At 43.7% G+C, this 14430-nt stretch overlaps 1 protein-coding gene across 3 annotated transcripts in view; it reads left to right on the plus strand.

Moving 5' to 3' along the window:
• Nucleotides 1-14430, plus strand: part of LOC136621577 (complement factor H-related protein 1-like) — a 164391-nt gene that overhangs the window by 149496 nt on the left and 465 nt on the right. For 2 of the 3 annotated variants that reach the window (XM_066597149.1, XM_066597152.1), the window contains 3 exons: nt 1306-1485; nt 5292-5387; nt 7487-7727. In XM_066597149.1, coding sequence (XP_066453246.1) covers nt 1306-1485; nt 5292-5387; nt 7487-7727 — 517 coding nt within the window. The remainder of the gene's footprint in view (nt 1-1305; nt 1486-5291; nt 5388-7486; nt 7728-14430) is intronic. The other variant, XM_066597151.1, reaches the window with a different exon arrangement.

Below are 14430 nucleotides of genomic sequence, written 5' to 3' on the forward strand. Positions count from 1 at the left end.
AAATCTTTGCTGATGCCACCATCTATGTAGCCAGTTGTTCACCTCTAGAATCCTGTTCGATCTCTATATTCTATGGCCATCCACTGGTAGGATGGATGAGAAGACAAACTGTGCTCCTAGTTCCTTTACTATCGTTTTGAGGTCTTCAAAGTCTCTACAGATAGTTGCAAGATCATTTTCTGCAGTGTCATTTGTCCCTGCATGTTTAATAGGAATGGCTAGTGGTCTAGAGAACTGAAAAGTCTTGATAGCCTGTCTGACACATCTTTGATTTGTGCATCTGGAAGACAGTACACCTCTTGTGAGGATATGTCAGGTCTGCAGACAGTGGTCTTTGTTCCTATCAATAGGAAATCCCCCACAACCATCTCCACCCAAGAGGATTCTGACTGCTTCCTAGACTGCTCTTTGTGGGCAAAGTCATTTCGTGATGTACCTCTTTGTTGTTCTCCTGCATGAGAGCCTAGTACCAGTTCCTGAGCAGTATGGGTGCTGACTAGAGATGAGCGAACATACTCGGATAAGCACTACTCGTCCGAGTAATGTGCTTTATCCGAGTATCGCTGTACTCGTCTTGAAAGATTCGGGGCGCTCCGCTGCTGACAGGTGAGTCGCAGCGGGGAGCGGGGCAGAGCGGGCGGGAGAGAGGGCGAGAAAGATCTCCCCTCCGTTCCTCCCCGCTCTCCCCTGCAGCTCCCCGCTCCGCAGCGTGTCCCGAATCTTTCAGGACGAGCAGAGAGATACTCGGATAAAGCACATTACTCGGACGAGTAGTGCTTATCCGAGTACGTTCGCTCATCTCTAGTGCTGACTGACTCCTGATCCTCCTGCTTCTCCTGGTCACTTGCTTCCATTCCTCTGCTTCTGCAGGTACACTGAAAATGTATTTTTCATCAACATTCTGAAGAGTCGCTTCTGCTCTGTCAAGGAAATCCTCATCTTCCCTAATGAGTTTCAATGTAGCTATTCTGTCCTTTACAACTTTTCCTCTGGTAGGTCTGTAAACATATAGCATACTACTCTCCTCTTCCGTGTTGCTGTCCACTTCCAAACACCTAAAAGTCAAGAATTCTAGTGATGATAAATAACATATAAGATGTTACTAACTGTAAAGCTTTGCGTACCATCAGGCACGTGGTCTAGCAAAAGTCCTCCGTGCAGCTAGATCCGGCTAAGACTGGTTTAGACCCGATAGATTATTAATAGTCTTTGCCTGAAAAAAACCTTTAACTTTGCTTAAATTTAATTAAATTAAACAATTTCTCATGATTAATTAGTTAAATTCATGTATTTAATGTCTTTCAGCAAACACATCCTGCGGCAGGCCTCCATTTATAGAATATGGGGAAATCATGACAAGTATGAGAAACTATTACAATTCAGGTTCATCAGTAAAATACAAGTGTCCACAACTTTACAAACTTCATGGTCTTAAGGTAATCAGATGTCGAGGTGGAGTGTGGGATAAGCCGCCCGTATGTCTTGGTATGTGCTTACGATAACTTCTTTTATTGATTCATAGTACTTTGAATAAGCATTAAAAATTATTTTATCTAATCGATATTTGATATTGTGAAACATATAAAATAATTATGCAATTCAATTTCTTCTTCCCTTTCTAGTCAATGCTCAGGTCAATGGGGATTTTCAATGCAACAGGGAACAGATGAAGGAGAAAGCTCAATGGGGCTTAAGTCTGGGGACTGTTGGAGGGCATTCCATTCCTTGAAGCCTACCAGCTTCTTCTTGTCTTTCCAAGTAATTTTTACAACCTAGTAGAATGTTTTAGAACATTATCTTTCTGTAATTTGAACCCCTGACCAAATAGGTGTACATCAGTATTGCATGGTGTATCAAAATACTGTGGTAGTCCTTTTTGTCCAGTGTGCCAGTCACCCTGTAAAAGTTGCTAACTCTGGATCTAGCAAAAGAGCCCCAGAGCATCACGCTTCCTCCTCCAGTTGGTGTCACACTCAGGAAACCTCCTTTCACAGACTTGATGGCATACAAATACCCTGCATGATGTACCAAAGATGTAAAATTTTGATTCATCGGTCCTTAAGACCTTCTTCTACTCTTCAACAGTCCACTGGAAGTGCTGCTTGGTCCAGGCTAGACTTTTTTTTATTTTGCAGCCTCAGCAGTGGCTTTCTTACTGATATTCTACCTGTCAAATCTGCATAGAAGTCTTTCTGTACATCTAAAATGGAAACTTGTCTATTTTTTGCTGCATTAACCCCTTGAGTGGCACGCCCGGAAATTTTCCGGGACGAGCTCCACTGCTCATAGCAACATAGCCCGGAAGATTTCCGGGCTATGTATCACTATGGGAGCTGCAGAGCACAATGCCACAAGCTGTGACAATGTGCTCTGCCTGCACAGACCCACACAGAGCAGTGCAAGGGCTTTGAAAAACCAGCAGACGATATTGCTGATATGCCGGCAATCTCCTGCTTTGTTTACAGGTTGCCATAGAGACCATCGGCTTGTCAGAAGCAAGCCGATGGTCTCTGTGGCAGGGAGAGCTTGGTACTTAGCTGTCAGAGGACAGCTAGGTACTAGCTCTTACAGCAGAGATCAGAGAAAACCTCCAATCTCTGCTGTGTTAACCCTTTACATGCTGCAGTCTATGTGACTGCAGCATGTAAAGGGCTGTCACTGCAGCATGTAAAGGGCTGTCACCATCGGACCCCCGGAATGTGATCAGGGGTCCTGATGGGTCCCTGTGGAAGTCCCCTAAAGGGACCAAAAAAAAAATTTTTTTTAAAAGTTAAAAAATTATAAAAACACTTGTCTTCCTTTACTTTGTAAAACATCAAAAATACAATCACACATGTGGTATCCATGCATCGTAATGACCCAGAGAAGGAAGTTAATGCATTATTTAACCCCTTAATGACATGGCCCCTTTTTTTCTTTTTTCCCCATTTCTTTTTTTCCTCCCCCCTGTTTAAAAAAATCACAACTTGTCCCGCAAAAAACAAGCCCTTATATGGCCGTGTCAATGGAAAAATGAAAAAGTTATGGCTCTTGAGACGCAACTGCAAAATTAGTTGAAATTCAATGATTAGACCATTTTAAAAAACCTGCCCTGGTGGGCACGACAGGGTGGTAGGAAACCCGCCACTCAAGGGGTTAAGCTGTGCTTGCAGATTTTGTGATGTGAGGCCAATCAGGCAAACTGTTGTCTCTCAGAAACTTGTCACCTGATTTTGTAGTGGCCTCATCTGCCATACCTCTTCATGTCAGAGTTTCCTCCAGTTACAGGAAACTATAGTGACTGCCATCTTCGCTTTCTTGGCAATTTCTCTGTGGGAAAAACTTACCCTTTTGAGGGTTATAATTGTCTGCTTGTCTTATTAGTTTAATTGCCTTTTACTTGCCATTATGATAGCAAAACTGTCAAAATCCGGATCTAGACAGTTTTGTATTGCAGTCTCTTCCAACACTGGTGATCTAGAATCAAAGGGTTTAAAAGTAATGTACAAAAGTTGAGATATCTGTAGGAATAGTTTGCATCCAATTTCAAACCTGACTTTTACTCCGATTGATTTTATGGGAGTCAGAACTGACCATCCCGATTTACGATGATTTTTGTGAAATTGGCCTGATATCGACACAAACCAATTATTCCACTAATTGCTTATCACTATTTAAGAGGCAAAAACCTTTTAATACATCTCTTGCAACATATGGTACCACTGTGCTCAGACTGAAACATATACCAGCATAGGTTACAACTATAATGTATGCAAGCTTCTGGCATAAATGATAGCAAATTTTACAGGCCTTGCAGCCACACCCCATAATAAACTTTTGATAAAGTAATGGGGCTCAATAAATCATAATTGTGGAACGTGCGACAAAAATACAAGTTTTGTATTCCAGACATCTGACTTACAGAGCATAATGCCCTACTGTCTATAGCCTCATCATGAGTTCTGTTTCTTTGCAATTAATTGGACTAGAATACAAATCAAGGTGAAAAGTAATGTAAAGGTCCATTTACATAAGCAGATAATTGGTCAGATTCAAATACAAACAAGCGAACTTGTAAAGGCCCATTTAGACACAATGATTATCGCTCAAAATGCGCTCAAAGCCGTCTTTTGAGCGATAATTTTTGTGTGTAACTGCACTGACATTATGCAGTTTTTGTTAAGCCGTCGCTCATAGTTATCTTTCAGCATGCTGAAAGACAACGATGAGCCTTATCATGGATTCACAGCGGGATAGAGCTGATACTATTGTTCCAGCTGTATCCTGCTCCCTGATGACAGGCTGGGAATGAAGAACAGAGTGGTCCGGCTCTGTTCTCCACACCCCTCTCGGAGCGCCCGACTGTATAACAGCCGGGAGCTCAGAGCAGAGAACAGCTGGATGCAAAATTCAAGCGAGGACACCCCGCTTGTTTCCTGCATCCTCCACTCAGAGCGCTCAGCTGTATAACAGCCGGGCGCTCTGTGCAGAGAATAGCTGGATGCAGAAGACAAGCGGGGACACCCCACTTGCCTTCTGCATCCTCCACTCGGAGCGCTCGGCTGTATAACCACCGGGCGCTTAGAGCAAGGAACAGCTGGATGCAGAAGACAAGTGGGGATACCCTGATTGTCTTCTGCATCCAGCACTCGGAGTGCCCGGCTGTATGACAGCCAGGCGCTCCCAGCAGGAAATAGCTGGATGCAGAGAATAAGCGCCACCCCAATTATTCTCTGCATTCTCTGCTCAGAGCACTGGCTGTATGACAGCCGGGCGCTCCCAGCAGGGAACAGCTGGATGCAGAGAACAAGCATTTCCCGCTTGTCTTCTGCATCCACCGGAGCACAAGGTGATTGCTCAATGTTTGAGTGATCATCTTGTGATGTAAATGACACAACGATTATCGCTCAAAAGTCGCTCAAAAGACATCTTTTGAGCAATAATCATTGTGTCTAAATGGGCCTTTATCACTTAATTTAAGTGAAGCAACTCAATGATTATCAATAAATTGCTTGTTCATCAGGCAAAAAGTCAGTTATATGAACATAAAAATAATCAGTGATAGATATATCATTGTGCTAAACATGAATCATATGATTGATAGTCAATATGTGATCAAACAATGATTTTAGAACAATTATTTAGATGATAATGTTGTGTGTAAATGCTTGTCTGTAATCGCTATTTGGTCGGTTTCATCAATCGTATAATTTACTAACGTAAATCATAGCTCATGTAAATGATGCTCTTCTCACAGCATAAATAGTCCCTAGGGTTTAGCAGAGCCCACAGTACCATCTCTATCTCTCCAGATAACGGTCAAAAAGTGCTCCAGTTCTGCAATCACTCTTATGGTCCAGGGTTCTTCCCAGGCACAGCAGTTCCAAACAAGCCCACAGCCAAAACAGGTGAAGATGACAGGGCAACAGGTTACTTACAAACTAACAGGATCTCGGTGTAAGAGGGGTGAGCAGTGCTCTGCTCCCCTCTTACAGATCACAGTGGCCCTGCCACCATGCACTAGGTTTCAGAGTGAGGTCCCATCCACTGCTTCTGTCAGCCATTGTGTGGCATTTAGGACTGAGCTACAATAATGCAGACTGCAATATCAGTTTTGGTCACAAGAGGGAGCTCAAACACCACTAAATGCTAATTCTAATATAATTTAGAGAAAAAAGTTTAGTACCTTGTTAGCCAGTAGAGCAAAATGTGATTGTTCTCAGCAAAAGAAACCAAATAATCTTGTAGATATGATACCTTTTAATAGCTAACAAAAATACATGATGTTATAGCTTAGAGCCTACTCAGGGTTCTTCCTCAGGCTTAAATGTAATAGATCCAAAGAGGCATATATGTATACTCACATGCATATAAAAAGGCACAGACATGGTGTGATTAATATGCACTTAAAAACAATACCAGAACAGGATGAGTAGAGGAATAGATACTTAAAGGGGTTGTCCCGCGCCAAAACGTTTTTTTTTTTCAACCCCCCCCCTGTTCGGCGCGAGACAACCCCGATGCAGGGGTTAAAAAAGAACACCGGAGAGTGCTTACCTGAATCCCCGCGCTCCGGTGACTTCTTACTTACCTGCTGAAGATGGCTGCCGGGATCTTCTCTTTCGGTGGACCGCAGGGCTTCTGTGCAGTCCATTGCCGATTCCAGCCTCCTGATTGGCTGGAATCGGCACGTGACGGGGCGGAGCTACACTGAGCCGGCATCCAGCACGAGCGGCCCCATTGAAAAAAGAAGAAGACCCGCGGACTGCGCAAGCGCGTCTAATTTGGCCATTAGACGCCGAAAATTAGGCGGGCTCCATGGAAACGAGGACGCTAGCAACGGAGCAGGTAAGTGAAAAATTTCTTATAACTTCTGTATGGCTCATAATTAATGCACAATGTACATTACAAAGTGCATTATTATGGCCATACAGAAGTGTATAGACCCACTTGCTGCCGCGGGACAACCCCTTTAATTAGTCCACTGATAAGGAATGTGAAACTTTCATGGTCCCTAAATTGGTGTTAGGGAGTCACTGGGCCTGTGTGTTATCTGTGCTATAGATTTCTCATATTCGCCAGTCACACATGAAGCCTCTGGAGGAATTTAAGGCCCATTTAGACACAACGATTATCACTCAAAATTCGCTCAAAAGCCATCTTTTGTGCGATAATCAGGGGCGTAATTATAGAGGATGCAGGGGATGCGGTTGCACCCGGGCCCAGGAGCCTTAGGGGGGCCATAAGGCCTCTCTTCTCCATATAGGGAACCCAGTACTATGAATAAAGCATTATAATTAGGGGCCCTGTTACAGGTTTGCATTGGGGCCCAGGAGCTTCAAGTTACGCCTCTGGCGATAATCGTTGTGTCTAAACACTCTTTCAATCTAAATGCACCATTAGGGCGCCCACCCACTGGCGTTTTCGATTTTCGTGCGTGAAAAACGCTGCGTTTTTGCGGCGTTTTCGCGGCTTTTCCATTAATTTCCATTGACTTTCATGGGTGCATTAGGAGAAAAATAAGGACACATATGCAACTGACAGTTCCTATCAAAACGCCAGTGGACAGGAGTACATTCAATTCTAATTGCTCTGCAGAAAAAACGCAAAACGCAAAGAAAAAAAAATCGCCAGTGGGTGGGCGCCCTTAGGCCTGTGTTGTAAGTGTCAAAGTTGCTTATAAACCTGTACTCCCAGAAATTAACCCCCTGGAAGTGTCACAATACACATTGCTTAGAGCAGAAGCTGCTGCTCCGACACCTGTGTAGTGGCCGGTGCGTGTAACTGCAGTCACAAGCACCAGCCTGTACACAGGCATTGCAGCAGCAGCTTCTGCCCTGACCCTGCGTATAGTGGCATTACCAGGCGGCACTGATGAGCTGGGATCCTGAGTGGGGGATCCCAGCCAATCTTGCCTAGAAAAAACTCTTTTAACACTAATTGTCTTAAAGTTCCATGACTATTTTGCATTTATTTTTGTAACAAAAAATCTCTCTTTGTGTCTTAGCACCATGTATTACAAATGCTAAAGAAATGAGCGAAAATCATATTATGATGATGTGGAAAAAATGCAATAAAAGGCTCTGTGAAAGAAATAAACAGAAGAGGAAGTGCGCTGAAAAATGTTTTGTTCAACACAATGATACAATTCAGTTTGCATGTCTGCCTGGATATATAATATCTGATCCCACAGACTTAATAAGCAAGTGCCAAAGAGGGAATCTACCCTACCCTAGATGCTTTAAGGGGTAAGTTCAATTCTCTTACAAAGTAAGGGTGCGGGCAGACGAGCGCATAAACGGCGCGTTTTTGCGACCAAACGTATATACGTGACCATCTGAGGCAATGGTTTCGAATGTATTCGTTCACATGGGCGATTTTACGGCGCGTAAAAACGGCAATTCGAAAAAAAACGGAACATATGCGACCGAAATACGCGCCAACGCATATTCTATCGCCGAAAAGACCGTTTGCAAAGTAGGAACAAACGAAAATACGCTTTCTAGCTCTGGTCGTGATCGGTGAAAAACGATCGCTCGGGCGATTATACGTTGCGCTCGTGCGAACGTAAATACACCTACGCTCGTCTGCCCGCACCCTCACACATCAATTATGCTAAGTTAATTTAATTTTATATATAATAAATAAAATGATAATTATACATGTATGTGCATTTGCAATCTGAATTATTCAACCACCATTGCAAATCAATTCACCGAAGGGAACCACTAAATATAAAACTTAGCTTTTATTAAATAAGATATAAAATTGTGTGATTACGTAATTAAATATGTATCAATATCTTCTATGCATAAGGGGTCTTGTAGAGTATGTCTATTATTGGCCCTAGATAAATTGAAACCGGCATTCACCTTGGTCAGTCACTGAGATACGAAAAAATATATATATCTCATATATGTGTATATACACTCTGTTTACCACAATTATTTCAGAGCAAGAGTATATAAACCGGCGCAACTGATTTAGTAGTGTTTATGCACCTTTCTATATCATGCACTATGTTGTGGCATAATAAAGGAAAGAATGCATTTGTTGGCTCCTGCATTATTTTCAGTAAAGGCTGATAACAGAGAACAATAGAGCAGCTATAAGGAACGGCACACCAATTGAGATGATATTATTTGTGCACCTTCCTAGCTACTAAACTGATTTCAGACATATAGAGGAAATGAGTGCAATTGATTACTGTGCACTCATTCCAATCTCATATATGTGTATATACACTCTGTTTATTAACCACAGTCGTTTCAGAGCACGAGTATAGTGACTGTATTGAACCGGCGCAGCTGATTTGATACACTTAGAGCACCTTTCTATCTCGTGCACTACCGGTATGTTGTGGCATACTAGAGGAAAGAATGCAATTATAAGCTCCTGCATTCATTTAACTAGGCATACAGAGGAAATAAATGCACTTGATTACTGTGCATTTATTCCAATCAGGGCTGATTATACTGCGACATATCTACAACTAAAAGTGTGTCACAGCAGCACTCCTCAATGTAAAACCGCCACAGTGGGAGGTAGGAAAAATGATGCGCATAGCTCACTTAGGAAGCCGGATTCCCTTGGCCCCTCCAAACATAGCCCACCAAATCCATGTAAAGGAGCAGCGCCAGGAGTGGAAAGTTCTTAAAAATGCATCATAAGATGCCTCTTTATTACATCCAGAAAAGCAACGACGTTTTGACCCGTGCAAGGGCCTTTTTCAAGTGCATAACAGATGTTATGCACTTGAAAAAGGCCCTTGCACGGGTCGAAACGTCGTTGCTTTTCTGAATGTAATAAAGAGGTATCTTATGATGCATTTTTAAGAAATTTCCACTCCTGGCGCTGCTCCTTTACATGGACTTGATATCTACAACTAAAGTCTGATTTCATTTTAGTTGATCCCTATATTCTATTTTCAGTAAGCGATATTGCTTCTGTCTCATCAGGTCAACCAATCTATGTAAATTACATTAGAACATAGATGGTTGCCCTTGAAAGTTATGGGGAGCTGGACTAAAGTTTGTTTTAAAATCCATTCCCTCCTGTCACCATCAACGCGTTTCTGCAGTAGATTGTTATATACTGCGTCATCAGGATGGACAATTTATAGAGACAGGTTATAGCAGCCCTGGTGGCTGTGATAGTCTGAGCATAGATGGTATGTTATCCCCATGATGGGGTTTATATATTCTCATCCACGCCTTCCTCTGCTGGGGGATCGTCCCATACCTCCAATAGCCAGCCAGCACCACACACACACCTCCTGCCGAAGTATCGTGATGTTAGGGAGAGTCCGCGCATGCGCAGTTCACTCATGGACGCAGGACGCCAACCACTGCCATCCAGCGTCCAGTCGCTGGGTGATGACATGGTGGTTGTCAGGCGTCATGGCAACGGTGCGCCGCGGATAACAAGACTGGGAGGTGCTGGCTAACGTGGGAACTAAGTGCCCCGGATGGGGACGGATAGTATTAGAAAAATAGTGTATTTCAATGGATCTCTGTATTCCAATAGATGACACCATTGCAAATCATATTTGACAAATTTACAAAATTTCAACTGTGTGCAAAAAAACAATCAAACAACAATTTAAATACCTAATAACAACTAATATAGCAAGCAGTTTCCCCAAATTCAACACCAAATGCCACTTTTAATGTCTACTGCAGTCCCAGAATTATTCACTAATGTTGACTAATAATTTTGGGTTTGCATGCTGCATCTACCTTCTTCACATCCCACCAAAGATTTTTTGTGGAGTTCAAGGCAGGCGACTGACAGCCACTCTAGAATCTTGAAGCGAAACAATCCAGAATCTAGCGGTGGAAGGATAATAACTTCTGGTTTATGAGTAATAATTAAAACTGCACAGCAAACATCAGTGGGGAAACAGTCTCAAAATATAGTGGCTGAAGCAGTAACTTTAAGGTGCAAACAATCCTTGACAAAGTACTCCCATCAGCTTCTTTACATGAAGATTCTTTGTTGTAAGTCACAGAGCCACTGCATATCAAGTTTGAAAAAGACTGATCTCAGCAGTGGAAATGTTGAAATGTAGCTTTACTTGTTTTCCTACTATGTTGTTTGCTGTGCAGTTTTAATTTTTGCTACTAAGGCTCGTTCACACGGGCGACAAAGCGTTGCTACAATGCTACAAATCGCATGTATGTGAAGCTCATGCTTTCCTGTGGGCTCCTTCACACATGGAAAGCTACAAAACGACACAAAAGTCTCACGGGTCCTGCTATATGCACGCGACTCGTGAGGTTTGTAGCCCATGTTTCTCTATGGAGCCTTCCTCCCTGTTGCATTGCATCGCACGAAAACGTGATTTTTGTGCGATGCGATGCAACTTTGACAGAAGGAAATCCTACTGTCAAAGCTAAAATTTAAGCCCTAACTGCAGGAAAAAGAAAAAAAAAACCACATACATCACCTCTCCCGGCCGCATCTTCTCCCGAGGTCCCCAGCAGTGATCTTCTCCTCTTCTGGCCGGGGATTCAAAGATCCCTGCCTTCTGGAAGCGCTGGCTGTGATTGGCTTAGCCTCAGCCAATCACAGCCAGCACTCGATGAATGGCAGTAATTGAACCAATCACAGCCATTCATCGAGTGCTGGCTATAATTGGCTAAGCGTCAGCCAATCACAGCCAGCGCTTCAGAAGGCGGGGATTTTTGAATCCCCGGCCAGAAAAGGAGAAGATGATCTGTGCCGGGGACCCGGGGAGAAGATGCGGCCGGGCAGACAGCAGTGGACAGGTGATGTATGTGGTTTTTTTTTTCTTCAGCTACAGCGAATTTTTGGAGAAGGGCTTATATTTCAAGCCTCCACCGAAAATCCTTGCATGTGGTGCTACAAAGTAGCATCACATGCGACTTTGTAGCACCACATGCGACTTTGTAGCACTACAAAGTCGCGGTATCACCACGAGAAATAGCAGCGATATTGCACGGACCAGCAATGCGATATCGCTGCGATTTTCTCGCAGCTATGCCGTGTCGCCCGTGTGAACGAGGCCTAAAGCAAAGGTTTTTATCCTTTCACTGTTGGATGCTGGATTGTTTTGCTTCAAGATTTCTCTGTGTTGTGGGTTCCTGGTGCTCGGGACTGGATCCAAACTAGAGCTGATGATTTTAACTTTGCAGCCACTCTAGGATCTTCCAGGACTTCAGAAACAAAACCATGGTGGTCTTTGAGGTGTGTGGCATCATTGTTTTGTTAGAGGGTCCAATGATGCCCAAGCTTTAGCTTTTCCGCAGAAGTGAACGATGCTTCCTCCTAGGATCTCCTGATACTTGATTGCATCCATATTGCACTACACACACTACAGGTTTCCAGTTCTAAAGGAAGGAAAACAGCTCCAGAGGATCACTGATATAGATGTAATGGTTAGGTATTGTAACGGCTTACCGGCGCTGGAGAGGAGCAGCGGGAGTAGTAGCCATGCAGGGCACTAGAGAGAAGTCAGATGGAAGCCAGGAGCCGATAACAGGGAGTTTCGGCTGCAGTACAATGGATAAGGCGAGTAACATAGTCAGGAGGAAAAGCCAGGAGTCAATATTGCGAAGTCTCAGTTGCAGTACAATGGATGAGGCAAGTAACGTAGTCAGGAGGAAAAGCCAGGAGTCAGTATTGAAAAGTCTTGTAGCAATAGCAGGCAAATAAAATCTGGATCAAATGCTCTGGAGCAGAATAATCTTGGAGGGAGGGGCAGGGGGAGAAGTGCAATCAAAGACAGAGGTGGGGTCAGAACCGGAAGGCAGGAGATAGAGAACTAGAATCAGGGAAGAAGGCTGAGTAACGAACCCCATTGACTACATTTTTGTATGTGGAACACAGGGTCCCGAGCTTTTTTTTTTTTTTCTTGGTTCGTGTCTCTCTCTCTCTCTCGCAATATTCTATAACGTAAAATATTCATTTAGTTTTCTCATAAGTCTACACACAATATCATATAATGAGAAAGCAAAATTAGATTTGTTGAAGTCTGTGCATTTTTTGGACACGTCAGTTATTATTAGGACTGGAGGTACTTCCCCTCTATTTTAAATAACAAAAAAACTCCACGACTTCTGGCTTTTAAAACATAGGGTAGTCCACAGCTTTATTAACTATCAGGCTTGCTAACTGCCCTTATCCTGCTGGCATGGAAAGTCTCCGCTGTGACGACTTCCACCTTTCTTCCCATTCCTGCATCTCCAACTCTCTTCCTCCCAGGTGTCCTTTCCGGGAGGGTCGGCGGGCGTCTTCCACCTGATGCTGCTCCCCACTGTCCTTCTTCCTTCTTCTTTCTTCTTCTTTAACTCCACCTCTTCCCCTTACCTAACTCCACCCCTTCCTTCATAAAAGTCGCTTCCCTCTTTTAACCCTTCCTAAACCCTCGTCCTCCATTCCCTGCCAGCTTCCTTAAGCAGTTTGCTGCCTGTAAGACTGCAGGTACTTCCTCTCTCAACAGCTCCCCTCTATCTTAAATAACACAAAAACTCCACAATTTCTGGCTTTTAAAACATGGCCACAGCTTTATTGACTATCACTATTTTTTAACATTGAAAAACTTTTAAGCCTTTCCATGCTTCCTTATTCCCAATCTTCTTCTTAAACCCACAAAAAGACGCCCGTAAGCCCCATTCTAATCGGGTTTTCCTTATCCTGCTGGTATGGAAAGTTTCCACCACCAAGGATGCGGTATAGCCCCTATGCCGCACTTCACCCCACCAGTTCTCACCAGCGCTGCCTCCAACCCATTTTGCAAACCTGACAGGAAGATGTCTAGCCCGATATCCTTAAGGTGAACTCTGTCCCCCCTTAGAACCCCACACTCTTTCCCTTCTAACTCCCAATGGCGAACCACTATCACGCCTAACGATTGGACAAATCTTGTTGTTGATCACTCTCCTAACCCAATCAATGGTCTCAGGCATCCTCGCTCCTCTGCATACTCTCCTTGCCACAATGTCACACCAAACTAAAACCACTTCTTCAAAGCATTCAGGAAAAGCAGCATGTCCTTCTTCATTATCACTAAAAGTTCACCCATTTTAACTTTTCTGAGATCGCATCCTCCTGCGTGGATCAGCAATATCTCCCTGTGTGAAGCCCATCTGCTGAGCTGCATCACTTCGTGCAGCAGCCTGGACTATTGCAATCCTCTGATTCTGAGCCAATGAACCGATACTTATTTTAGACCCAGTCCTCTCCCGACTGGTCATACATCATGCGTCTTTCGTCCCAGTGCACATAAGAGTGCCCGACAATACAAATCTGCCATGGTTCTTCCACTGTAACAAATAGCCAATAAGAAAAAACAGTCTAACAAAGAAATGCACCAATGGTCACCAAAATCATTCCACAACGCACGCATCCGAAAATAGCTCCCCACAGGACAATTCCTCCCTTGGGCACATGACCTGCCCATTAAAGGATGCAGAAAAATTCTCCAAATGTAGCGATCAGTCCGAAGGTTTCTCATCATGCATATAAAATGGTGTGCCGATTTTACCCCCACCGTTGCCAACAACAGTCTTCTTGAAAAGGTTTTGTGTTTGTAAAATGAATGCACAACCCGGAAGTGATTGGGGAATAGCGTCACCAACTAAAGCGGTGGGGGAGTGACAGGGGAGGTGAGTATGGCCTGTTCTTTATTTTATCAAACAGACATAAAAAAATTTTGAATCAGGAAGGCCCGATTGCTGCATGTGACCAAACAGTCTGGGCCCTCTTCTCCTCCTGGGCCCTTGTGCATCTGAACCGGCTGCACAGGCGGTACATCCGCCCCTGGTTCGGATCTTGCGGCAGTTTTCTAAAATCGTAGTAAAAGCACTTCTGTTTTGCAGTAATTTTGGAAAAAAGCTGCAAAAACCAGCCAACAGCTGCAATGTGTGATTTATTGTGGCGTGTGTGGTCATCGTGACGTGGCTAGTGGGCTTATACAATTTGATCAAA

The sequence above is a fragment of the Eleutherodactylus coqui genome, chromosome 3, assembly GCF_035609145.1.
Source record: "Eleutherodactylus coqui strain aEleCoq1 chromosome 3, aEleCoq1.hap1, whole genome shotgun sequence".
NCBI lineage: Eukaryota > Metazoa > Chordata > Amphibia > Anura > Eleutherodactylidae > Eleutherodactylus > Eleutherodactylus coqui.